Source organism: Lissotriton vulgaris, chromosome 2_1 (genome assembly GCF_964263255.1).
Source record: "Lissotriton vulgaris chromosome 2_1, aLisVul1.2, whole genome shotgun sequence".
Classification (NCBI taxonomy): domain Eukaryota; kingdom Metazoa; phylum Chordata; class Amphibia; order Caudata; family Salamandridae; genus Lissotriton; species Lissotriton vulgaris.
The window spans coordinates 941479683-941507441 of NC_141687.1; the positions used below are offsets into that span (position 1 = coordinate 941479683).

Genomic DNA, 27759 nt, shown 5'->3' on the forward strand with positions numbered 1-27759 from the left:
CCAGTAAGTTTATTGACCTGGGACTTATGCTAGCGCAAAGGGAGATAACCTGGCACTGGAAGGCAAAGGAGGGCCCTTCTGTTAGGAGATGGGCGAGTGAGATGTGCAGATGGGCCAGTAGTGAAGGAGTGCTTAGACGCCGGCAGGCAGCTCGCTCAGCTAATGAAAAGTGCTTAGAGATGGCGAGAGTGTGGGAAGACCTAGTGCAGACGTTTAAAAACAGCTTAGAACCTGAGGACGAATGAGTTGCTAGGGTTCTACGTGGCGTTTCCAGGGGATACGTTGTGCATGGAATAGGGACGAGATGATCTCAGTACAGGATTAGATCTTTAATTTAAGTGAGGCCCACACCAGTTGCAGTTCAGTGGGGGGGTGTGTTCTAAGGGTTAAGGACAAGACGCAGCTGATAGAGGTGTGGATATGTGAGGATGTGGTAACTGAACACCAGGCTCGGGAGGGAGGGAATCGATATGATGAACCGAGTTTACCTTGGAATCCAGGGTGCTCCAACACATCGGTAAGGTACCAGGAAGGGTGGACATGGAGGGAGATGTTTGGACTTTACATGAATTAAGACCAGTAAGATGTCCTCCAGCGTGGACTGTCAACTGTTTGGGAGTTGGGGGGGGGGGGAGGTAGAAAATACTTGAAAAGCAGATACCAGTGGTTTGGCGGAATGAAGATACTGTTACCCCCTGTGCGGTTGCCAGGGGGGAATCTTATTGTACCATCCGCCACCCAGCCTCCGGGATGTGGGCTTTACGCTGTGTAAGGATTGTTGATGGGTATTACGTGAATGGGAGGACGGGCAGTCACATCGGCATGTATAGCCCTATGTTGAGTGTTCTTTTACTTTGTCTGCAATAAAAAAAAAAATTTTTTTTTTTAAATTAGTTACTTCACCTCCAAGCTTCTTACTGCATTGGCACGATGTCTTGTTTAAGATTGTTTGTCACATGCAGCTAATTTCTTCTTCCTTTTTACTTACAGCAGATTTCTCTTGGTTCTTGCGTTTCACAGTTTCTGGTTTCATTACTTCATGTTTCTGATCGCAATTTGGAGGGTTCTTTATTGTGAGGTCTTGCTCATGCTGCGCTGTTCTTAAGCTGTTCTTCTCTAGTCTGCTCCTCTGGCCTGGTCAGCGCAGAATGTCACCAAAATGTTGTAAGTAGATTAGGTAGGCAGCAGGACATGGTTTCAGGTTATTAGGATAGATTTATTAAGTTGCACAGCAGAGCAGTAAACCTCACTGCTGACCAGACCCTCAACTGCCAAGACTGGAATCCTCACATACCAGATACAACACTCTTAGGTACTATGGGAGATTGGTAAGATAGACACACTAAGAAAGGACTGCTGACACCAAGCAGCCATATTGAATGAAGTCCAAATATACAACACTTACCCTGATCTTACCGGATAATTGTGAGAAATACCTCAGATGGCTGACCACATTGATGATGGTAAGAAAAATGGATTCAGCCTAAAATTGGAAGGGATCAATGAAGCAGCCCTCCTGGAAAACGTGGGGGAAAGTAATAATGAGGATTTCTTAGTCTGCACTGACCCAGAGGCATCCCCAGATATTATTGTGTATTCTTTTAGAAAGATTACAATAGCCATCGCAGAAAATCTAAAAAAGAACAATAAGGAGAAAAAGTAAGAGAATTGGGTCTGGTTTGATTATTACTGCACACGAGCGAACTAAGTTTAAAAAGGCCCTTCAGCGTACACTGAGGGATAAAAAGGAAGTAAAGTTACTTTTATTGAAATATAAGCGGACAATAAGCAAGAGAAGAAAAGTATTGCAAGAACAGGCATGGGTAAGCTTAGAGCAGGCCGTGGTAACTCGAGAGAGTACTTTATTATTCTGGATTATACTTAATTTCCCATTTCTTAAAAACAACACAGACCTGAGAATTGAGGCTTTAATTTCCCCATGGACTGGATAAGTCATTTTGAAGGTAGATCTAGCCCTTCGAATGATCAATCTATTATTACTGAGGGTATTAATTGTACACTAACACTACTTCCCCCTCAGGCAATTAGCCTAACTGTAGTGGAAACTGCTATTGAAAAATCATCCACCAGGAAAGCCCCTGGCCCCATTGGGGTCCCTGTAGATACCTTTAAATCTTGTCGAGCAGTGTGGGTACCAATCTTGATGTAGGTGCCTACTGCTGCGGGGAGAGAGCCTATTCCACCCATTTGGTCCAAATCTAGACTGGTCCCTATTTTTAAAAAAGGGGACATGGCAGACGCCTAGTGTTATCGCCCGATATCGCTTTTAGATTCATCTCCAAAGCTTTTCGGGAGAATTATTTTCGATAGATATGATTCTTGGGTGGCCGAAAACAATTTTTTTAAACATACTCCCAGTATGGTTTAGGAAAGATATTGATACACAGTGCATAAACATTCCTCTTTTTAATTTCCAAATACACAGCAGCTAAGCAGAAAAATGTACATCTCTGTTTTGCTGACCTAAGCAGCACTTTTGATTGTGTTAATCATGCCAAATTGTGGAAGACTTTGGTCGATATGGGAACTCCAGTGGAAATAGTATCAGTCCTGTCCCAGATGTATGCCACTCTAACTGCTCGCATGAGATTTGAGTTAGAGGGAGAATGTACCCCAAGCTTTAAAATTATCAGAGGAATAAGGCAGGGCTGCGTTCTAGCCCCCTCCTCTTTTCCCTCTATATAAAGGGGGTTGACTGGAAGTTAAAAGAATAATCGCTGATTCGCCCTGGGTAGGTCTGTGTTCAACTCTGGTTCTGCATTCAGAACTTGCGTGAGCAATGTAAGCGAGTGGATGGACAACAATTGACTTAAATTGAATGCTGCCAAAACCGAGGTCATCATCTTTGGCAACAACCCTTCATTCTGGAAGCCGAAATGGTGGCCTCCTGAGTTATGCCTTCTTTCTGAACCAATAAATAAAGTTCCAAATCTGAGTTTCCTACTAGACAAGGAGCTGGAGCTTAAAGACCCAGTGAGGCTTGTAAATATGATTGAAAAATTCCTACCACCAGACCTTTTTAAAAGAGTACTAATCACACTGGAACTCTCAAGGCTCGATTACTGTAATAGCCTATATCTTAATCTTGCCCCAGGCTCTCTGAATAAGCTTCAGATTCTGGAGAATGCAGCTGCACGATTTTTCTTTAAAATCCCTAAATTTGAATCTGCTAGAGGAGCCATTAGGAAACTCCACTGGCTCCCAGTTAAACAACGTGTCCAGCTCAAGGCTCTCTGCATGGCCTACAAATCATTGCAAGGATTGGGGCCAGCTCGGATCAAAGATAAGCTCAAATGGTATATCCCAAGGGGATGCTTCGCTCAGACTCATCTATGAACCTGGTAGTCCCCCTTTTAAGGGGTCAACCCAGGGTGGGAAGAGGTTCTTCAGTACTGCAGTCCTGCTTTGGAATAGCCTACCTTTGGAACAACTAAAAGCTGCTGCCTCTCTACTTGCATTTAGAAAGGCCTTGAAAACCTGGCTCTTCCCTCAGTACTAAGAGACATCAGAGTATTTGTAGGAGTTATCAGATCTGTAGCTATGCCCGTTTCAATAGCGCCAAGACACCATTGGGCTTTAGTTTGCGCTAATAAATCACTTTCCTATTCCTATGTATCTGATAAAGGTCACTGATGTACAGAAGAGATGCTACCTTACTAGATTTTGAATGGGTATTTTGCATCAACTTGTTGCATTCCCTGAAAGATGCGTGGTCAAAAAACGTACCAAAATTCCCAATCTACAATGCACTTAATTCTCTTTTGTAAGTTTTATTGTAATACTAGAAAGAGTTTTATATGAGAGGTTTTTATTCCATCAGGAAGTCTATACATTTTTTGTACTCTTGAGCCAGATACCATCTATCATGCAGTGTCAACTAGTATTACTCGTGCTATCAACAAAATAAGGTCACTATGTATGTATGATAGCTTGGCTTATGAAATTGATTAAGGATGCCTGTATAAGAATCCTGTTTAGACTCTGCCTTTAAGGTAGAGATTGCGGATTTTGGACATTTATGCTCTTTTATGAAATATCTAAATGTGTTAACATGCATATTTTAAAGAGAGAGAGAGAGAAAAGAAATTGATTATATACCCTATTGTGATTAATATTTTTTGTGCATCCATTTTTTATTCTGATGTATTTTATGAATATTTTATTCCATTCCATTTTATACTTGTTTTTGCATTGAAATCATTTTAGTGTTTATTTGGAATCATGAGATTTTATATTTGTGTGTAATACAAATTTGTGTTCTGTTTTCTTTATTTGTCTTTTATGGATTTGAATAATCTGAATAAAGATTTATTTGACTTTAAATTACACTTTGAACCTACTGAAGTGGTGTGTTGCATAACCCAGGCAAATTGAACCATGAGCAATGTACACACCTATTTTTATTCTGAAAAAAATTCTAGTTACTGTGTTGGTAAGGTAATCCTCACCCACATTTGAATCATTTGCCAGAGACTAGTTAAATTGAATCATTTGCCAGAGACTAGTTAAATTGGAAAACAAATCAACGTTTTCTGTGGTGGCACATAAACTCGATCTAACAGTTCAACTATATGTTCTTAGAATTGAGTGACTCTATAAATGTAAGCGCCCATGAAAATACCACGTTATTCGGAGCTGCCTTTTGACCCTTGAATGGTGAGTTCATTTGTGTGTCTTTATGCAACTGCTTTTCTGGAGCAGTGTTTAATTTATGGCCCAGGGCAGAAATCTGATCCCTTGAGTTAAGTGAATTAAAGGTAAAGCAAAGGTGCTAATTTGATAAGATTGACAATTCGGCAACTATATCTCTGACAGTTGAAAAAACATGGTCTGTCATCAAATCCTATCAACGGTTATTTGCTCTGACAGTTTTTTAATGCGTGCATTAACAGGTTTGTCTATTAAGGCTCCTCCTTTATGTGTCTTTCGTCTGTTCATCTGTTTCCATCAATTATGTTTTACAGAGTTTCCAAGCCAGCTGGATGACCTGCCTCCAACAAGTCTACAGAAAGATTACGCTGCTGTAAAAATTGCGGAATCGTAAGTATACGTTATTATGAACTAGATAACTGTGTACAGATTCTCAGTCCTTGACGCTCCTCCGAGTTAAATTATAGGCGCAAGAAGGACGTCTTCTCCTTTGATGACCACATCCTTAAAACTGACTTGTGCCATAGTTATGAGAGTTGTTAATAGTAACTGCTCTCGACTATATAGACCTGGCTATGTAGACTTTGATCTATGATCAGTCTTGCCACACCTCCGACCCCTCCCCGGAAGTTTTGAGTGAAATCCACGGTTACTAACAAGTGATCAGTTCTCAAAAGTAATCAATATCTCCAACACTGGAATTTGGTGTACAGTAATTTACAAAATACATTTGGAAAGAACTTAGAAATTCATGACTATAATAATAAAGAAAACTGAACTCTTCTCCAGAAGTAAAATTACTGTGATCTACAAATGAGAACACAATACCTCGCTAGTGAACTTTCATTGACCATTGAGTCGCGTGTAATCTGTGCAGCCCACACACATAACTATATGAGATACAAGGCCAGTTTTGGTGTTTCAAAACAGCAGAAACAGTGTACCAAGAAACCAGTACTAAAGTGAAGAAGGATTTGGTTCTTTGAGGGCCTACATCTAATATTGCAGTCTACATATAGCTGAACTGTATGGGGCCAATCCCATATTTTTAAGTGGGGAATCTTTTGTTCCAAGGGTTCTCCGAGTGTAAATGTCTTGTGTCTGGTCAGTTCAGAAATTCTAGAAGCATCCTTTGGCGGTGGCTGTGGCCAGTTGTGGTGACTGGGCTAAATATACCAAAGTTGTGCTCTTACATGAGCTAATTGCATAACCAAGGCCTTAAGCAAACCAATTAAGCTTAATTGTGCTTTTGGTTGTGAGACCAGCTAATAATTACTTATTTATTTTGCAAAATGTATATTAGAAATGGGGGTCTATAGTTGGCAATGGTTTGCACCGTTGTCCAATTAGGGATCCTTTTTCCTAGTCGGGGTAAAGGGGATACACTTCTAAAATAACCCTTGCTCACCCTCTTGGTAGCTTCGCATGAGCAGACTGGCTTATCTCAGAGCAAGTGTGTAAAGAATTTGTGCACACATACAGTAATACAGTGAAAACACTACAAATGGACATCACACCAGCTTGGAAAAATAAGTAATCTTTATCTAAACCAAACCAGACCAAAACAACAAAAAATTCACAATACAGTAATAAAAATATGACTTTCAAATCGTAGAAATAGTTCAGCTTAAACTTAAAGCAAATTGTATATGCAATACTTTTCATACAAAGTACCTTGGATGCGTCGTGCACACAAACAAACAGAGTAGCAGGGAAGGTGATGCGTCGGTTCCTTGCACTCAGGGAAGGTGATGAGTCTGTTCCTTGCTCCGAGGGAGGTGATGCATCGGTTCCTTACTGCTGCGCGGGGGTGATGCGTCAGTTCCTTACCGGAGAGGAGGTGATGCGTCGGTTTGTTACTGCATCTCCCAACAATGCGCTAGACCTGGCGCCGCGACGCGACGATCTGGGACAATGTGTGGGTTCTTGCAGCCGCATAGCAGGACTTGCATTGGAATCGATGCAGTGATCTCGTACTTCGGAGTGGTGCACTCGCTGCGGCGTGCTGTGTTTCTCGAGCCGCGGGCAGGCGCTGCATCGGTTTCTCCAGTGATGTGTCGGAAAGAGGTACAGTTGCGTCTCTCTTCTCGTCGTTGTGTTGCTTTTCCATTCCCCATCCTCCAGAACAGCTACAGGCACCTCTTGGCAGGTCAGAACTCCCAGCAAGGAAGTTCAGGGGAGCTGTGAATTAAGTCTTTGTATCCCTGAGACTTCAGAACCGGAGGCAATCTCAATTTCAAGCCCTTGGAGATCTTCATCAAGCAGGGACACAGCAAACAGCAAAGTCCTTCTCCTTTCCTTGGCAGAAAGTAGCAACTGCAGGCCAAGCCCAGATAATGAACTGCACAGCTGCAGTATTCCTTCTCAGTTTCTCCAGCTCTCCTCCTTAGCTCTCCTCTTGATTCCCAGAAGTGATCTAAAAGTCTAGGGTCTGGGCCCCTCTTTTTGTTGAGTAAATCTTTGTTCTCTGGTGCAGAGAAGCTCTTTGCCCAGCCAAAACCAGTTCTGTCCTCTCTCGTGCTGCTTCCTGGCAGGAGGTGGAGACAGTTTTGTCCTTGGCAGACCAGGTCCATTCAGGTGCGCAATAACTATCCCCCCCATCTCTGAATGCAACCCAGGTCTATTTAGCCCAGCCCAGACCCACCCTAGAAAGGCAGGACACACATAAATTCCCCCCCCCCAAAGTGGCTCTCTGAACAGAATGCACATCCCCAGCCCCTTTCACTCAAAAGTCAGACACTCAATACACAACCTTGCAGAGGCACAATGGATGGTTATGCAAGCAAATACCTACTTTATAAAAGTGGTATTTTCAAACCCAGATTTTAAAGATCACCCTCACTAAAAGATGCATCTTAACATTCTGAGTTCTGGCATATCAAACTTTATGTTCGAGGCATGTGGGCTGCTGAATTCATATCTTGTGCATCGATCGCCGCCTAGTGTTGGGTCCTGATGATTGCACCTTGTTGTCCTGGAAGAGTCTTCGAAGTATCACAAGATAGGTGACTCCTCCCCTGGACTACAGTGCGCATGGGCATCTTCTCCATCCTCAGATTGTTTTTTTCCGCCATTGGATTCGGATGTTATTCCTCTACTCCAACTTCGGAACCAAAACTAAACTACTTTAAAAGGCCAAAAGGCCTTCGACTTCGTTGGTATTGTTCTCATTCGGTACTTATTGACTAGGTCAAACTTTCCATCTTGATCCGGTCGTCGACGCGGGCGTTTGGGCATTTCAACGCCACGTGGGCCTGGTGTCGATGGAAAGGAGCCCATTCAAAAGGTGCCCACAATGCCATTCCAAATTCCCGCATACTGACAAACATACAGTATGCAACAAGTGCTTATCACCGGAGCACAACGAAGAAAATAGCCCAGCGTGTGCCCAATTCTGTTCGAAGAAGACCATCCGGTTCGACGGGCCGCTAGGCAAGAGATGCAGCGGCCGGCACCGGAACCTGAGAACATCTTCGATGATGAACACGACCTCCCCGAAGCGGCGGACTCCTATCTAGAAATCGTCACCGTTGAGTATCAGTCGGACTCCGATGACCAGATCCCGCCAGGGCAAACAGTGAGTACACAGCCCCCAACACCACTTATTCCGAAACCGAAGGCTCCGGTCGAAACATCCCCTAAAGGCCTTAGCCGAGATCGACAAGCTCCTTCAGAAGCCCCGCTTTCCAGCTCGGCTCCGAAGCCCAAAACAAAGCCTTCTGATAGCCTAGGACCAAGTAACATTCACCCCATGAAGGTTGTCGAACCCAAGAGGGTTGTCAAACCTAAGGTCGTTGAACCAAAGAAGGCCTGTCGAGCCAAAGGTCATCGAACCGAAGAAGGTCGTCGAGCCAAAGGTCGTCGAGCCGAAGAAGGTGGTTGAACCAAAGAAGGTCGCCCAACCCAAATAGGTTATTGAGTCAAAAGCTATCGAGCCGAAGAAGAGCCTCGAACCAAAGCGGGTCGTCGATCCAAAAAGAATATCCGACCCAAAAAAGGCTGTCGATCCTAAAAAGAGTGTGGATCAACAAAAGCAGGATCACAACACAAAGCCGGTCGAACCGAAAAAAGTCATCGAGTCGATCAAAAACATTGAGCCTAAAAAAAGCCATCGAGCATAAAAAAGTATCGAACCAAAAGCTCCGGTCGATCAGAAACAGGTCGTCGACCCAAACAAAGGCGCCGAACCGAAAAAGACTGCTAAACCAGCAAAGGACGTCAAACCAAAAAAGGTTACCGACCCCCAAAGCAACAGTCAAGCCGAGAAAGACTCCACAACCAAAGGTCCTCGAGCCAAAAGGACACAAACAAGTCAGTAAGCCAAAAACAATGGCGCCAAAGCCACAACAGTGGAGGAAGAACTCTTCCATCCTGATCCAGAATCAGAGGAACAATCTCAACTGTATATAAACCCTGAAACTGGCAAATTTAAAGTTTATTACCGGAAAAAGAGACCATTTGACATGGACACTCCTTCCCCTGTTCCTTCGAAGAAAAAGGACTTCGGGACATCTCCATCTAGGCCTTTTACTCCTCCTCCTTTCTATCCTAATATGCCTTTTGTGCCCTACTCTCCTACACACTCAGACTATAATGATGAGGATAACATGGGGAAGATCCTCAGGATGATTTTAATGAACCAGAGGATCCACATGCACAGGATGACACTTGGGAGGATCAGAATGATCCATATGTCACACAACCCATCCATGACACCTCCCCATACCCTACAAAGCCGTCACCTACAGACGACACCATTGTTTTGAACCAACTGCTAGATGGGCAGCAAAATACCACGAGGTCGACATGCACATTGACCCAATAGAAGAAGATTTTCTATTTGGCACTTTTCCTACCTCTGAGAAAAATGTCAGGACACTTCCTATGCTGAAAGGGGTACTAAAACACACGCCAGATATATTCAAAGATCCAGCCAGTGCACGGGTACTCAGTCCCAGGATTGTTGAGAAGAAATATAAGGCGGTCCCTACAGACCCTACTTACATTAAATGCCAGTTGCCTTTAGACTCACTGGTAGTAGCAAACGCTCGCAAAAGAGCTAACTCGCAAACAGGAAATGCTCCACCTCCTGACAAGGAGTCTAAAATATTAGAAGCCTCAGGCAAAAGAGTGGCCTCACAGGCTGCTAATTCATGGAGGATTGCAAACACACAGGCTCTTCTAGCTCGCTACGATAGAGCACACTACGACCAGCTTGAAGGTTTACTGCAATCCTATGATCACCCCAGATTTTTGCTTTTTGCTTCACTGGTTTACGACTTCTCTGGCTGTGGGCCTGCTAATCAGACCCACAGCCTTGCTGTTCTCTCACTAAATTGACACGTGTACCTTAGGTGCATTTACCAATTGGTACTGGGCCACCTTATCATACCCTGTAACTCAGGGCATAGGTGTACCCAGGGCCTACCAGGGGCTGCAGAATGGAAAGGGGCGACCATTCGGTCCCCCCGAACGTATGGTGGAGTACCACGATCCCCCCGGGAAGCCATCTTGGGCGGGAGGCGTGTCTCGGCTGGTATGCCCGAAGCGGCGTAGCCGGGGCGCGCCTTTTTCCCGCCCTAGAGTGGGCTGGCCTAGACACCAACGCGGCCGGCCACGCCCTCGGAGGCAGGCGGGGGCGGGTTTACGCCCACCCTGAAGACGGATAAAAGGAGCAGAAGCCAAGAAAGCATCCTCTTGTTCCTGTGCTCTGAAGCTGCACCTCCCCGCTGCACGTGAGCTCGAGACGGAACGAAGAGCCAATTTTGAGCGTTGTAATCCCTCTTTTTGTCTTACAGATATCCCGTCTAAAAAATGCCCAAGAAGGTCGGAAAGCGGGTCGGTACCGATGAGATGCTCCGTATGCTCATGAAGGAGATAGCCGATCTGAAGAGAAAGGTTGAGGCCAAGGACGGGGAGGGAGGACCGAAACGGCCTTTACCGGGAACAATTCCCGGTGGAAAGAGCAAGAGGCCTAGAAGGGGAGCACTTGGGGGGGAGACCCCGGTTCCCGAAGCGCCACGAGAGGAGCCAACCCCGGCGCCAAAGGAGGGGAACCCAATCCCTGTAGTGGTCACCCCTGCGAACAGGGAGGATATGCCCCCCGAGTTGGCGGCGCAATTGGCAGCGTGGTTGGGGAACGATAGCGAGGGCGCCACGGCTGACGACGCCCGGGCAGTGATGAGACAACTGCGGGAATCGAGGGAGGCTGCGAAAGCTCCATCTCCTGTTCTCCCGCAGGTCCCAGCGGTTGGAAGTACAGCAGGCCCGAGTTCGGCGACAAGCGTGGGGTCTACTTCAGGTAAGCGGCCATTGCCGATTGCAGGGGGGGACTCCGCACCTTCTCGAAAGGAGAAGATTGCCCAGCACGTCCCTCTAGAAGTCAAGGAGTTGATTTGGGCGGACAAATATGTAAACATGTTTTCATTGCTTACCGACCATTACGAGATCGAGCATGTAAAGAGTCAAAAGGAGCTCATGCATCCGAGTGTTTGGCGCGCTAAAATGGCCGCCTTTAAGGTTGATGAGACCATCGGTACTTGGGGCAGAGCGTGGGGAATTTTTACTTCCATCATGGGGGAACGCAGACCTGAGTTGTTGACCGAGTTACCCATCTATCAGTCACGTATTATGGAGTATTCTGTGGCTTATGGGGGCAATCAGTGGTTCTGCTATGATAATCTGTTTAGAAAGGCTAAGGAACATAACCCGTTGTTGTCCTGGGACTGTTACGACTCTGTGTCTTGGCAAAAAATGGAGAGTACAGGGATGTTGAAGGTGCCATTAGTAGGGAGTAACGGGGGGGAATCCTCCCGCCAAAACTCTGGGACGCCCTTTCGGACAAGTTCAGGTAACGAGTCCCACACGAAGCCGAGTGGCAACACAGGTAAAAGGGGGATATGTTGGAATTTTAACAGGGGCAAATGTACCAGGCCCCAGGGGTCATGCAAATTCAGACATGAGTGTGGGGGATGCGGGCAGCCATCCCATCCTGAGTCCATGTGCAGAGCCAAAATGGGTGATAACGGTGGTAAGGGAGGCGCCAAACAGGTCTAATATAGTCCGAGGGGCGCCTTTACCGACCCCGATTGATACCATGGCAATGATTCCTTGGCTCAGCGAATACCCAGATTATGCTTCCGCTGGGGTGTTGCGGAACGGGTTTTCATATGGTTTCCGCATCCCAGTGGGGGATTTTCAGGGGGTACCGGACTGTAAGAATCAAATGTCGGTCTTACAGCACACGGCGGTGGTTCAGGTAAAGATTAGGAAAGAGGTGACTCGAGGTCGTGTCGCCGGTCCATTCGATTTTCCGCCAGTTGCTAATTTTGTGTGTTCTCCTCTAGGGGTGGTTCCCAAGAAGGACCCGGGGGAGTTTCGGCTGATACACAATTTGTCAGCCCCACATGGTCTTTCCGTAAATGATGCGATAGATCCGGAAGTATGTTCGGTGCGGTACGCATCTTTCGATGAGGCCGTCGCCATGTTGAATCGCCTGGGGCCCGGGACGCTGATGGCCAAATCGGACATCGAGTCAGCGTTCCGGTTGCTCCCGGTACACCCAGACGATCAGCGTCTCCTTGGTTTCCAGTTTCAGGGTCGCTATTACATGGATAAATGTATGCCAATGGGATGCTCGATTTCATGTGCCTATTTCGAGAAATTCAGTTGTTTTCTGCAGTGGGTATTCACGAGGAAGACAGGTTTTCAACATGTTATGCACTATCTCGATGACTTTCTGTTTCTGGGGGCAGCCGGGGATTCTGAGTGTGGACAGGCCTTACATGAATTTTGTGTCCTAATGAACCAATTTGGTGTGCCATTAGCGCCAGGTAAGACTGTCGGTCCCTCGACCTTGATCGAGTTTCTGGGGATCGAGCTCGACTCAGTGGAAGGTTGTTTTCGTTTACCTAAAGAAAAGGTGTTAAAATTCAGGTTATCCCTTGAGACATGTATTCGTTCAACGAAAGTGAACTTGCATCAATTGCAACAGGTGGTGGGTCAGTTGAATTTTGCCCTAAGAGTAATGCCGATGGCGCGCCCCTTTTCCCGCTCGATTGCACAGTCCATGGTCGGCTTGAAGGAAGGACATCATCGTACGAGACTCTCGGCAGAGGTTCGTCAGGACATGCGCATTTGGATTGCATTCCTGGCGGATTTCAATGGTCGAATTGTCTGGAATAAACCAGCAGTGTCTTCCGAGGAGTTGGGACTATGGACAGACTCGGCGGGGAGTGGGGGTTTTGGCGCCATATTGGGTACACAATGGTCGGCGCAAAAATGGCCGTCATGGTGGCACGAGTGCGGGTTGACGAGTAACATTGCTTTTCTCGAACTGTTCCCTATTCTGGTGGCCTTGAAAACATGGCCAGAAGGGTTTAGGGGTCACTCTGTGGTTTTTTGGTCTGATAACATGACCGTGGTTGAATGTATCAATAGTCAGGCAGCACGTTGCAAATTGATTCTGAGACTACTCAAGGAAATTGTGTTATTGTGCATGCAACTAAATGTACTGTTTAGGGCGCGGCACGTGCCGGGGGTGATGAACCAAGCGGCTGATGCGCTCTCTCGTTTCCGTATGCAGGCCTTCTGGGGTTTTCTGCCCACAGCGGACCCGGTGGCGGCACCCTTTCCCGAAGCTCTCTGGTCTCTCGGTGCCCCGAACTACAAGACCTCGTGGGAGAGAGTTTAGCACCCAGGACGAGGAAGGCATATGAAGGGGCGTTCCGTTCCTATTGGGCCTTTGTGGGTACTGCCGGTAGGGGGCTTTGGGGTCTGGAAGAGTCTGTAGTAAGATTCCTGCTCTCTTTACGTCACGCAGGCAAGTCAGTGGCTACGGCCCAGAGGCATCGGGCCGCCATTTCCTTCATGGCAAGGGCTCATGGGATCCAGGACCCGACAGCGTCTTTCGTTGTGCAGAAAGTGCTACGTGGGTGGCAACGCCTTGAGGGTCGCAAAGTAGACGATAGGCACCCGATAGGTTTGGATAGGTTGGCCCTGTTATTTTCCGTGCTACCGGTAACATGTTCATCCCAGTACGAAGCAGTGTTGTTCCGAGCCGCATTTGCATTAGCATTCCATGGGGCTATGCGGGTAAGCGAATTAGTGGCAAAGAACAAGCAGGATACGATGGGGGGACTGTGCCGGGAACACATTCAGGTCAGAGGGGAGACAATGACGGTCTCTTTTGTAAAGTCCAAATCCGATCAGGATGCAATCGGGGACTGTGTAATCATCCAGAGAATCCCCGGGTCTGCCATGTGCCCTGTTGGGTGCGTAGAAGCATATTTAGCGCAGAGGGTGGCAGCATGGGGGGGGACATTGTTAAGACACGCTGACGCCACCCCACTGACGAGGTTTCAGTTTCAGCGGGTGCTTGCGATGTCGATTTCTGCCGCGGGCTTGAACCCTGGCGATTTTGGGACCCATTCCTTTCGGATAGGGGCTGCTACGGAAGCTACAGCCAGGGGTCTGAATGTTGATCAAATAAAACGTGTGGGGCGTTGGTCCTCGAACTGTTATAAGAGGTATGTACGGTTGCACATGTTGTGAAGCTGTAACGATGTACTCACGCTTCTTGTTTTTGTTTGGTTTTCAGTTGCGCAAGCCTACGAGGCGGGGCGGACTGTTCAGTCGACACGACACCGGGGGGCCAGCGGTCAGACATTACCGGCTGTGAAAAAGGAGGTGTGGGTCGTGGGCCACTCATACGTGAGGCGTGCCGCGGACGTATTCAAAGCAGGTGACATGATTCACGTGGCTGGGGAATACGGGTACAGTATGTCCTTCTACGGAAAGGGCGGTCTCTGTATTGACCAGTTTCAAGCATTTTTCGAGGGTTTGTTAGGGCGGACAAGGTCACCGCCGTCTGTAATCATAGTACATCTTGGGGGCAATGATTTGGTGACAACTGGTAGACGACTTCTTCTTGAGGCGATGCTTTCCACGGTAAGTTGGTTGGCAAGAAGAGTTCCAGGGTGCACAATTGCATGGTCCCATATGATCCCACGGAAAGTGTGGCGGGGGGGCTATTTCTGTTTCTGCGCTGAATCATTCAGTAAGGAAAATTAATAATAAAATGAGTAGATTGTTTCGTTCAAGTACACTGCATTCTGTTTCGCATGGTTGTATTAAAGGGGACAGTATGTATTTGGGGGACGGTGTTCATTTGTCCCGGGTGGGGAACGAGTTACTCATAGGAGACTTCTTAGCCTGGTTGAAGGGTTTGCAGCATGACCTTTAGGTAGGAGTGTTTTGTGGGGGGTCCGGATAGCCGGTCAACTATCCGGCCTGTGGCGGTAAGGTCATGATCGGTGAGCAGTAATTGGAAGATCCCTATGAGGGGGCGTCACCCATTACGGATGGGAGCGCGTGGGGGAGGTGGCCAATTGGCCCCTCAACGGGGAGGCGGTCCTGTCTAAGGAGAGGCCGCCGGAAGGAAAGGAAAGGTGGTCAAGGCCCCTTCCTGGATAGGAGGGGCTACGGCCCCTCCTGGGGAATTTCCCGGGGCCAGGACATCTGCGACGGCAGATGGGTAAGTTGTGTGGGGTGCGGGAGGGGGTTTACGCTACCTTTTTAGACACCTCACACGAGTCCTCGAACGACCGTTAAATGGCGTCGAGTTTATTGGGGCCCCCGTCAAGTACAAAGGGAAATTGGTAGATGCACTTGAGGTACGCCTCGGTGCGGTCGCTCCTCTCACAAGTGAGGGGGGTATGTCTGGGTTAGGGATCTGACACCGGTTACGACCTTGCCGTTGGCCCTTAACGTTAGGATGTACAATTTCAAGTCAAATGTTTTGTAGGATGTTAGTTCGGCTAGGAGAACCTCTGTATTAGAGATCTGTTAAGGTTAGCCAAACATCGTAATGTGGAAATGAAATTGTACATAATATGAAACTGTTATTTTAATGTTTTAATTTTGTTTCATATTTTAATAAATACGGCCGGGAAGGGTTTACTCCCTTCCCGCCTTCCAAAATTCAAGAACTGTTTCCGGTTTCCCAATTCTTGGGGATTGTGTTGAGAGGGGGTGGCGGGTATCTCGGCCATATGTATTATGCCACCCCTGGCTGGCCATCTAAATCTGACACAACTGGCTGCACGACAGCTGGGGCATGGTGGTGTAATCACCCTTTGCTTTAGATATAGTATACCTATATCTAACCCTAAAATGGACACCCGTATTCCTATCAGTCACTCCTATGGCAGGCCTTGACAATCCTGAAGGCAGAGTGCTTGGAATCGTGTGAGATGGTGCTCTGGCATGAGCTGGGCCCGTTTGCAGCTTGCGGAACCAAGTCCTAATAGCTGTTCCATGATAACGCATACCATATACTCTTAAGTGCATTATAATCCTCGCGGTTATATGCCAACTCTGGTATCGCTTTATCAAAACATGTCGAGTAAGGTGTCATACGAATTGGAATACTAAACCCTCGCCAATTCTGGCGACGGGGTTAGCATTCCACCCTTCTAGAGGGACACAACATGTATGTAACTGTGAACCCCGGTTAAAGTTAACTCAAGCCTCAGCATCACAAAATGGATGCTGCCACCACAGACACAAGTCTGACCTCCTGCTGCTGGGAGTCCTTCCAGCGAGGGAGGCTTGGACAAAGGGTTTCCTGTCAGGGGCGGTGCTAGCACCATCCCAGACAGGGTTTTGTGTATCCTGGGTAGGCAGGGCTTTAGAGGAAGGTGACTGCTAGTGGCACCCCGGTGCTCACAATGCATAGGCTGGCTAGAACCAGTTCCAGGGGCACACCAGCCCCTGAGCTGGGGAAAGTCCGGCATGGGAGAGGGGTGTAACCACCCCCCTTCCTGGTCCCACCCATGGGCAGGACCTAGTCACGTGCCAGCCCCTTTTCCTAGTATAAAGATAGGAGCGGGCCCCCTTCCAAATTAGATCATCTTTGAATCCTGAAACTACTTTCTACGAAAGGAACTAAAGACTTCTTCCTAAGATTTCTCCCTTGTGACTAAGGAGTAGTCACCCTGCACCCGCAGGCACCATCTAAGAACACTGCGGTTTGCTGCACGTCCTTCCTCCGGAATCCGACCGACCAGCACGACGAGACCCGGCTTCCCTGGCACCTCTGACCTCTACCTGCATCATCAGCCCAGATTAGATCCGTGGGTGTGACAAGACCTCGAGGGACCGGCCATCTTCAGAACTGCACGACGCTTATCCAGCACAACCGCCGAGGGATCCTCGAGTGAGTGCTTTGGGGTTCGAGAAGCCCTAACCCTGAGCAGCTCCAGCACCGAAGTCCAGCCCCCCAGCATCCACCAGATCTGCGTGGGGCCCTTTTGCTCTTTGCTGCTCACCGCGTTGTCCGGCTACTTGCCTGCTGGCTTGTGGCCCTCTTGACGACGCTCCACGACGACAATACCGCTGGTCTGGTTGCTCCAGACTGGCCCTTGCTCCCCTCCAAAAGAGGAGTACCCCGGACCCTCCTGGTCCACTCCAGACGCCATTTTAAGTCCACCGCGTGGGCATGCATTTGCCAAGACTTGTTGCCCCAATCCTGGGTCCAGCGACGTCGACAGCAGATACCTTCGTGGGACAGCTCGCACCTCCATCCTGGTCGCGGACAACGCCTCCTGGTCCGAGAGACTGCAGAGCCCAGCGTCGCCCACTCACCTGGTCGAGGTGACTCCATCCGGTGCCATCCTGGTGCCCATCTAACCACTGGCTAGTGATTCAGAACTTGGTCCCCTCAGCTTACAGGTATCCTCCATCATCGATCCAAGCTTGGATCCCTCCGAATCTCTTCACTGGTCGCCTGCCAGCAACTTCTTCTTTCAGGCTCCATAGACTGCAACGAGGATTCCCGACGTCTTTCCAGACCTATGCAGCCGCAGCCCCTGGGCTAGGTAACCTCAGCATTTCGGTGCTCCAGCATAGCCTCACTATCCAAGGGTCCAGATCCTTTTTTGTTTCAGCTCTACCTAGTCGGATTCGTCCGATAACACTAACTTTACGAAATCTAGCATCCATAGACTTTGTCCCGCATCCCGCGTGAGAGTGCACACTCTGCACCCGATCCCCCTAGGCCTCCTGCTAGTAATCTGAAGGTTCAGTAGTCAAGTCCTAGCGATCCTAAAGTCTATTAGAGTAGGACTTACCTGCTAGTAATTTCGCATTCCACTTTTGTAGTATATGGTTTTTCGTGCCCCTCGGGCATTTGTGTAAATTGTGCGACTTTGAGTATTTTCATAAGAGTTTTGTATTGTGCTTAGCACCCTGTCCTCATATAGAGTCCAGGGTTGTTGTGTTCTAAATAAATATCCTTTTATTTTGATAACAACTTGTGTGGTGTCCTTTCACTTGGTGTTCAAGGGGTATATGTGATGGTATAACAGCTGGCTTAACACGCCCTCTAGAGTTTATCCTAAAGACTGCTCTTGTCCATGCTACTAGGATAGCTGGTCTACGGTTGACTTACAACCAATCATCAATAAGGGTTGTTTGGACTGATACAAAGTGCTCACTAGAATAGTGAACATTATATATCAGGCCAACTTCTCACATTGGTGAGCAGCGGTTGGGATTTGAGCTTGCTGTTGTTTTACCACACGTATCCTAAGAATATCATTGTGAAAGATCATATAAGTACCAAGGTACATATAACTTAGCTTAGAATACTCTGAGTTCTACTGAAACAGCTGTTGTAGTTCAACAGGGCCTAGCACACCCTGACTACTACTCTTAGCAAGGGATCAGTAGGCAAACAAATAGTGTAGGTAGGTGCATCACTTACACCACACTAGAAGCATGTCAGACAAAGGAGGGAACTCAGAGGCCCCCCTTCTGTCAGTTGACCCTCCACAGGTCACTTCCAGATATGCTGCTCTTAGCTTCCAGGAGATGAGACAAATCTGTACATCCAGGAAGCTAAAACAGGGTTCTAACCCTACCATTCCCTTTCTGATTGGTCTCTTAGAGACTTATGATGCCAGGAGGTCTGCTAACACAGATCCTTCTCATCCAGATGGGAACATGCCCCCTTTAGAGGGAACCCTTGGGGACCCTGACCTCAACCTCCATGCAGCAGTTAGTGAAGGGGAGGAAGAGGATCAGGAGTTGTCAGGGGATGAGGCAGACAAAGGTCAGGTAGAAGTCAGTAGACTAACCAGGACCAACTTAAGTAGGCATGAGAAAGGATTTGGGTGACCCCCAGGGCCACTCTCAGGCAGGCTTAACATTGGTAATGGACGAGTTAGATCTCTATCCAGAGGCTCTAACAGATCCATTAGAACCAATGGCTCTCAGACCTCTTCTCACAGAGGGATGACATCCCCTCAGAGGAGAGGGCATGAGGCCAAGATGAGGGAAGTCAATCTGAGGATTGAAAGGGAAGAACTTGCCCTGGCCAAAGAGACTTGCCTTTGCTAGAGAGCAGAAATTGAGTGGGGTAGATCCCACTGGTGGCAGCATTCTCCCAAGAGAAAAAGACAGGAGTTTAGACACTAGACACCTGAGTAAGATAGTGCCCCCCTTTAAACAAGGGGATGATATCCACAAATGAATAACTGCTTTGGAGAGGGCCTGCACTGTCCAGTGCGTTCCCCAGAGTCAGTGGGCAGCTGTCTTGTGGCTCTCCTTTGAAGGCAAAGGTAGAGATAAGCTCCTCACTACTAGAGCTGAGGATACTAACAATTACCAAGTCCTGAAAAATACACTGATAGATGGGTTTGGCCTAACCACTGAGCAGTACAGGTTGCTGTTCAGGGAAACCCAGAAAACTCAGTCTCAGGATTGGTCTGATTTTGTGGATTGTGCCACTAAGGCTTTGGAGGGCTAGTTGCTGGGCAGTAAGGTTACTGATTACACAGGATTGTATAATCTGATCATGAGGGAACAGATTTTAAACAATTGTCAGAACCAGTTGTTGCACCAGCACCTTGTTGACTCAGATCTGACCTCTCCCCAAGAATTGGGAAAGAAGGCAGACAGATGGGTCAGAACAAGGGTTAAGCAGAACCAGGGCCAGAACCAGGGTGGTCAGAAGAAAGCAGACCAGAAGGTTAATAATACCAAAGGTGAACAAAATGACCAGCAGTCTTCGACAGGCCTCCAACAAACCAAAGAGGGTGGGGGTCAGGCTTCCCAGAAGAAGACTCAAGAAGGCCAGTCTAAAAGGTGGTGCCAATACTGTAAAAGTAAAACTCACTGGTTTAGTGAGTGCACCAAGAAAGGAGGGCAAACTCCTACCACTACAGCCCCTAAGGCAACTGCACCCCCTAGTACAGCCAGTAGTGGTAGTGCACCTCCCAAGGGATTAGTTGGGTTAACCGTGGGTTCTGAGGGGTATGACAACTTAGTTGGCACACTCACTCAGGCTGTCCTTGTCTGTACAGGGGATGTGGATATATCCCCTGATGCCAGTCCCAATACTTTGGGCAAGTACAGACAGACACCTTTTATCAATGGCAAGATGGCTCAGGCCTACAGGTACACTTGTGCCAGTGTCACAATGGTGACACCTAACTTTGTGGACCCTGGACAGATCATGCTAGGACCAGAGTACCTAGTGAACAATGCCAGCAATGTCACTACCCACCATAGTATGGCAATTGTTGATTTCTCCTGGGGAGGGGTAAGTGGCCAAAAGAAGGTTGTTGTTAGTTCAGACCTCCCAGTTGAATGTTTGTTGGGCAATGATTTGGAGTCATCCCTATGGTCAGAAGTGGAGCAGAGGACTCACATGGAAATATTAGGCTTGCCAGCACATGTGCTTGCTGTGACTAGGTCACAGGCCAGAAGATGCCCCACTGAACAGGTGCTGGATCCTGGAACAATGGACCAGACACCTTCCAAGAAGAAGAGCAGTAGGGTTAAGGCATTGCCTTCCCCCGGGTTGTGGATCAAGTCTCAGAGGAGGCTGACCTCAAAGAGCTGAGGGAAACTGAGCCTAAAGAACTTGAGCCTGATTAGGTTGAGTTTCTGGGTTCAGGGGGACCCTCCAGAGAAGACCTGGGGAAGGCACAGTTAGACTGCCCTTCCCTTGAACCCCTCAGACAGCAGGCTGCTGCTGAGGCTGCAGGGAACCCCACAGGTGCCCACAGGGTATACTGGGAAGATGGACTCCTGTACTCTGAGTCAAGAGACCCCAAACCTGGTGTGACCAGGAGGCTGGTCATCCCCTTGTCTCTGAGAGGTTTCCTTCTCACCTTGGCCCATGAGATTCCCCTTGCAGGACACTTAGGCCAGAATAAGACTTGGGACAGAATTGTCTCACACTTTCACTCCCCTCACATGAATGATGATACCAAGGAGTTTTGTCGCTCCTGTGTCACTTGCCAAGCCAGTGGTAAGTCAGGTGGCACAACAAAGGCCCCCCTTATACCAATGCCTGTGGTGGGGGTGCCCTTTGAAAGAGTGGGGATTGACATTGTTGGTCCAATGGAACCCCAGACAGCATCAGGGCACACGTTTATACTGGTGGTGGTGGACCATGCCACCAGGTATCCTGAAGCTATTCCCCTTAGGACCACTACAGCACCTGTTGTGGCAAGAGCCCTAGTTGGAGTGTTCTCCAGAGTGGGCTTCCCTAAGGAGGTTGTCTCTGACAGAGGTGCAAACTTCATGTCAGGATATTTGACTGCTATGTGGAAGGAATGTGGTGTCAACTACAAGTTCACTACACCCTATCATCCACAATGCAATGGGCTTGTTGAAAGGTTCAACAGGACCCTAAAAGGGATGATTCTTGGACTACCTGAAAAGCTCAGGCGTAGATGGGATGTCCTGATACCCTGCCTTTTGTTTGCTTACAGAGAGGTCCCACAGAAGGGGGTTGGCTTCAGCCCTTTTGAACTTCTGTATGGGCATCCTGTGAGAGGACCCCTGTGTTTGGTGAAGGAAGGATGGGAGAGACCTCTCAAAAAGCCTGCAACCAACATAGTGGACTATGTACTTGGTCTCCGCTCCAGGATGGCTGAGTATATGGAAAAGGCTTCTAAAAACCTTGAGGCAAGCCAAGAACTCCAAAAAGCTTGGCATGACCAAAAGGCTGTCCTGACTGTGTACAAGCCTGGACAGAAGGTGTGGGTGTTGGAGCCAGTGGCCCCAGCAGCACTCAAAGACAAATGGTCTGGGCCCCACACAATCCTTGAGCAAAAGGGAGAGGTCACCTACCTGGTGGACCTTGGAACTCCCAGGAGCCCCCACAGGGTGCTCCATGTGAACAGGCTCAAAGCATATGTTGACAGGAAGGACATGAGCTTGCTCATGGCCACAGATGAGGGACAGGAGGAGGGGAGTGACCCAGACCTGCTCACTCAGAATCCTGATGATGGATCAGTAGATGGTGTTGTCTTTTGTGGCAGCCTCTCTGACCATCAACAAAAGGATTGCAAACAAGTTCTTCAATCCTTCAGACATATGTTCTCTCTGACACCCAGTCAAACCAATTGGTGTACCCATGAGGTTGACACTGGTGACAGCCTGCCAGTCAAGAGTAAAATCTACAGGCAGCCTGATCATGTTAGAGACTGCATTAAAACAGAAGTGCAGAATATGTTGGAGCTGGGAGTCATTGAGCCCTCAGATAGCCCTTGGGCTAGTCCAGTAGTTCTAGTGCCAAAGCCTCACACCCAGGGTGGTAAGAAAGATATGAGGTTTTGCGTAGACTACAGAGGCCTCAATGCAGTCACTAAGACTGATGCCCACCCAATACCAAGGGCAGATGAACTTATAGATAGATTGGCTTCTGCCAACTACTTAAGCACATTTGACCTGACAGCTGGGTATTGGCAAATCAGGTTAGCTGAGGATGCCAAGCCCAAGACAGCATTTTCTACCCCTGGTGGTCATTATCAATTTGTGGTAATGCCCTTTGGTTTGAAAAATGCTCCTGCCACCTTCCAAAGGCTGGTGAATAAAGTTCTCACTGGGCTGGATGACTTCTGTGCAGCATATCTTGATGATATAGCTGTCTTTAGTTCCACCTGGGAGGATCACCTGGTCCACCTGAGGAAAGTGTTAGAGGCACTGCAAGCAGCAGGTCTCACTATCAAGGCCACAAAGTGCCAGATAGGGCAGACACAGGTTGTATACCTGGGCCACCTTGTAGGTAGAGGCCAGGTTCACCCACTGGAGAGCAAGATACAGTCCATCAGGGACTGGGCTCCTCCAACCACCCAGACTCAGGTTCGAGCTTTCTTGGGCCTGACTGGTTATTACAGGAAATTTGTCAGAAATTATGGATCAATTGTGACTCCACTTAATGAACTGACAAGTAAAAAGATGCCAAAGAAAGTTCAGTGGACAGCAGGCTGTCAAAAAGCATTCGATGACCTAAAGCAGGCCATGTGCACAGCACCTATCCTAAAGAGTCCAGACTACTCCAAACCATTCATTGTCCAAACAGATGCTTCTGAGTTGGGTGTGGAAGCTGTTCTATCTCAACTGAATTTTGATGGTCATGACCAGCCCATTGCTTTTATAAGCAGAAGGCTGACCCCCAGAGAGAAAAATTGGTCCGCTATTGAGAGGGAGGCCTTTGCTGTGGTTTGGGCCCTGAAGAAACTGAGGCCATACCTGTTTGGCACTCATTTCAAGATTCAGACCGACCATAAGCCCCTCTTGTGGCTAAATCAGAGGAAGGGTGAAAACCCCAAACTGCTTAGGTGGCCCATTTCCCTACAGGGGATGGATTTTACAGTGGAGCATAGACCTGGCACTGATCATGGCAATGCAGATGGGCTCTCCAGGTATTTCCACTTAGAGCAAGAAGACTCACCTGGTCAAGGTTAGTTTATTGTCCCAAAGTTTGGCGGGGGGGTCATGTAGGAGAGTAGGGTCTGCAATCCTATGATCACCCCAGATTTTTGCTTTTTGCTTCACTGGTTTACGACTTCTCTGGCTGTGGGCCTGCTAATCAGACCCACAGCCTTGCTGTTCTCTCACTAAATTGACACGTGTACCTTAGGTGCATTTACCAATTGGTACTGGGCCACCTTATCAGACCCTGTAACTCAGGGCATAGGTGTACCCAGGGCCTACCAGGGGCTGCAGCATGTATTATGCCACCCCTGGCTGGCCATCTAAATCTGACACAACTGGCTGCACGACAGCTGGGGCAAGGTGGTGTAATCACCCTTTGCTTTAGATATAGTATACCTATATCTAACCCTAAAATGGACACCCGTATTCCTATCAGTCACTCCTATGGCAGGCCTTGACAATCCTGAAGGCAGAGTGCTTGGAATCGTGTGAGATGGTGCTCTGGCATGAGCTGGGCCCGTTTGCAGCTTGCGGAACCAAGTCCTAATAGCTGTTCCATGATAACGCATACCATATACTCTTAAGTGCATTATAATCCTCGCGGTTATATGCCAACTCTGGTATCGCTTTATCAAAACATGTCGAGTAAGGTGTCATACGAATTGGAATACTAACCCCTCGCCAATTCTGGCGACGGGGTTAGCATTCCACCCTTCTAGAGGGACACGACATGTATGTAACTGTGAACCCCGGTTAAAGTTAACTCAAGCCTCAGCATCACAAAATGGATGCTGCCACCACAGACACAAGTCTGACCTCCTGCTGCTGGGAGTCCTTCCAGCGAGGGAGGCTTGGACAAAGGGTTTCTTGTCAGGGGCGGTGCTAGCACCATCCCAGACAGGGTTTTGTGTATCCTGGGTAGGCAGGGCTTTAGAGGAAGGTGACTGCAAGTGGCACCCCGGTGCTCACTATGCATAGGCCGGCTAGAACCAGTTCCAGGGGCACACCAGCCCCTGAGCTGGGGAAAGTCCGGCATGGGAGAGGGGTGTAACCACCCCCCTTCCTGGTCCCACCCCTGGGCAGGACCTAGTCGCGTGCCAGCCCCTTTTCCTAGTATAAAGATAGGAGCGGGCCCCCTTCCAAATTAGATCATCTTTGAATCCTGAAACTACTTTCTACGAAAGGAACTCAAGACTTCTTCCTAAGATTTCTCCCTTGTGACTAAGGAGTAGTCACCCTGCACCCGCAGGCACCATCTAAGAACACTGCGGTTTGCTGCACGTCCTTCCTCCGGAATCCGACCGACCAGCACGACGAGACCCGGCTTCCCTGGCACCTCTGACCTCTACCTGCATCATCAGCCCAGCTGAGATCCGTAGGTGTGACGAGACCTCGAGGGACCGGCCATCTTCAGAACTGCACAACGCTTATCCAGCACGACCGCCGAGGGATCCTCGAGTGAGTGATCCTCGAGTGAGTGATTTGGAGTTCGAGAAGCCCTAACCCTGAGCAGCTCCAGCACCGAAGTTCAGCCCCCCAGCATCCACCAGATCTGCGTGCGGCCCTTCTGCTCTTTGCTGCTCACCGCGTTTTCCGGCTACTTGCCTGCTGGCTTGTGACCCTCTTGACGACGCTCCACAACGACAATACCGCTGGTCTGGTTGCTCCAGACTGGCCCTTGCTCCCCTCCAAAAGAGGAGCACCCCGGACCCTCCTGGTCCACTCCAGACGCCATTTTAAGTCCACCGCATGGGCTTGCATTTGCCAAGACTTGTTGCCCCAATCCTGGGTCCAGCGACGTCGACAGCAGATACCTTCGTGGGACAGCTCCCACCTCCATCCTGGTCGCCGACAACGCCTCCTGGTCCGAGAGACTGCAGAGCCCAGCGTCACCCACTCACCTGGTCGAGGTGACTCCATCCGGTGCCATCCTGGTGCCCATCTAACCACTGGCTAGTGATTCAGAACTTGGTCCCCTCTGCTTACAGGTATCCTCCATCATCGATCCAGGCTTGCATCCCTCCGAATCTCTTCACTGGTCGCCTGCCAGCAACTTCTTCTTTCAGGCTCCATAGACTGCAACGAGGATTCCCGACGTCTTTCCAGACCTATGCAGCCGCAGCCCCTGGGCTAGGTAACCTCAGCATTTCGGTGCTCCAGTATAGCCTCACTATCCAAGGGTCCAGATCCTTTTTCGTTTCCGCTCTACCTAGTCGGATTCGTCCGATAACACTAACTTTACGAAATCTAGCATCCATAGACTTTGTCCCGCATCTCGCGTGAGAGTGCACACTCTGCACCCGATCCCCTTAGGCCTCCTGCTAGTAATCTGAAGGTTCAGTAGTCAAGTCCTAGCGATCCTAAAGTCTATTAGAGTAGTACTTACCTGCTAGTAATTTCGCATTCCACTTTTGTAGTATATGGTTTTTCGTGCCCCTCTGGCATTTGTGTAAATTGTGCGACTTTGAGTATTTTCATAAGAGTTTTGTATTGTGCTTAGCACCCTGTCCTCATAAAGAGTCCAGGGTTGTTGTGTTCTAAATAAATATCCTTTTATTTTGATAACAACTTGTGTGGTGTCCTTTCACTTGGTGTTCAAGGGGTATATGTGATGGTATAACAGCTAGCTTAGCACGCCCTCTAGAGTTTAGCCTAAAGACTGCTCTTGTCCATGCTACTAGGATAGCTGGTCTACGGTTGACTTACAACCAATCATCAATAAGGGTTGTTTGGACTGATACATAGTGCTCACTAGAATAGTGAACATCATATATCAGGCCAACTTCTCACACCTTCCAGAACCTTTCAAAGCTCAGGCTAACAACCTCATACAGGAAGGCAAATTTATAACTAATGCTTCCATTAAATGTGTGCTTGACGCAGCCGACACAGCAGCCAGGTCCATTAATACTAGCGTATTACTACGCAGAAACGCGTGGCTACGCATTTTAAGAACGAGGTTCAATCCACCATCCTCAACCAACCAGTTAAACAAGACTTCCTATTTGGCCCTGCAGTAGATACCATTTTAGACAAAGTGAAAAAAGATACCGAAACTGCTAAATCTATAAACTAACTGCAGTTTCAACAACATAGAGGTTCATTTCGTCACTCCTCCTACAGAGGCACCGCACGAGGCAACACTTCACAGACTTCCTCTACATACAAAAGCAACACCCAAAGTTCTTTCAATAAAGGCTCCAACAGGGGAGGTTATAGGGGCAATAATAACAAGGGCAGAGGACGTGGCGGCAATAACACCAGAGCCTCCACTGCCGCCAAACAGTGACTTCATCACGCTCCCTCCAGACCATCTAACACCACTCGGAGGCAGAGTCAAACAATTCCTACCAGTCTGGAACGCAATTACCACAGACAGGTGGGTGAGACAAATTATCCAGTATGGTTATTGCCTGGAACTCCCTTCTACTCCACCCAACATACCACCCAAACACCGTCCTATGTCCAAAGAAGACATCACTGTTACAACAAGAGGTGAAATCATGCTAGAAAAGGGGGGCATAGAGCCAGTCCCTTTTCAACACCAATGGATAGGAGTATACTCACTATACTTCCTTATTCCCAAAAAGGACGGGTCCCTCAGACCAATATTGGACCTCAGACCTCTGAACCAATACATACTCTCAGAGCACTTTCATATGATCACTCTACAACAAGTACTCCCGTTACTCCAGCAAGGTGACTTCCTAGCATCATTAGACCTCAAGGACGCATATTTTCACATACCTGTACATCCAGCTCACAGGAAATACCTCAGGTTCACAATAGAAGGTCAACATTATCAGTTAAAGGTTCTCCCCTTCGAGGTAACCACAGCCCCAAGAGTGTTCACAAAATGTTTAGCGGTAGTAGCTGCACACCTCAGAAGGCAACACATCCACGTGTTTCCATACCTGGACGATTGGCTCATAAAAGCAAATTCGTACGCGCAGTGTGCAAGCCATAGGTCTCAGACACTCCAGCTGCTACACAGCCTGGGTTTTTCCATAAACTACCCAAAATCACATCTACAGCCCTCCCACATATAGCAATATCTAGGAGCTACAATAGATACCTCAGTAGCAAAGGCATATCCAAATCCAGCCAGGATAGCCAACATGCAGACTCTCATTCAAAAATTTCAGCCACAACACTCTTTGCCAGCTCGAGTGTTCATGCAGCTCATAGGCATGATAGCCTCCTGCATATTCATTGTCCCTCATGCCCGACTTCAAATGCGTCCACTGCAAGAATGCCTAGCACGGCAGTGAAAGCAAGCTCAGGGACAACTAAAGGACCTAGTGTTGGTAGACAGTCGCGCTTACAACTCTCTGCAGTGGTGGAACCCACAAA

General features: G+C 48.2%; 1 protein-coding gene across 1 annotated transcript in view; it reads left to right on the forward strand.

Annotated features, from left to right (window-relative positions):
* The window catches only part of MRPS15 (mitochondrial ribosomal protein S15), a 153897-nt gene that overhangs the window by 37262 nt on the left and 88876 nt on the right, over positions 1 to 27759 (forward strand). Inside the window, exon 3 of the mRNA XM_086958744.1 lies at positions 4986 to 5061. Within this exon, the coding sequence (XP_086814870.1) occupies positions 4986 to 5061 (76 nt within the window). The remainder of the gene's footprint in view (positions 1 to 4985; positions 5062 to 27759) is intronic.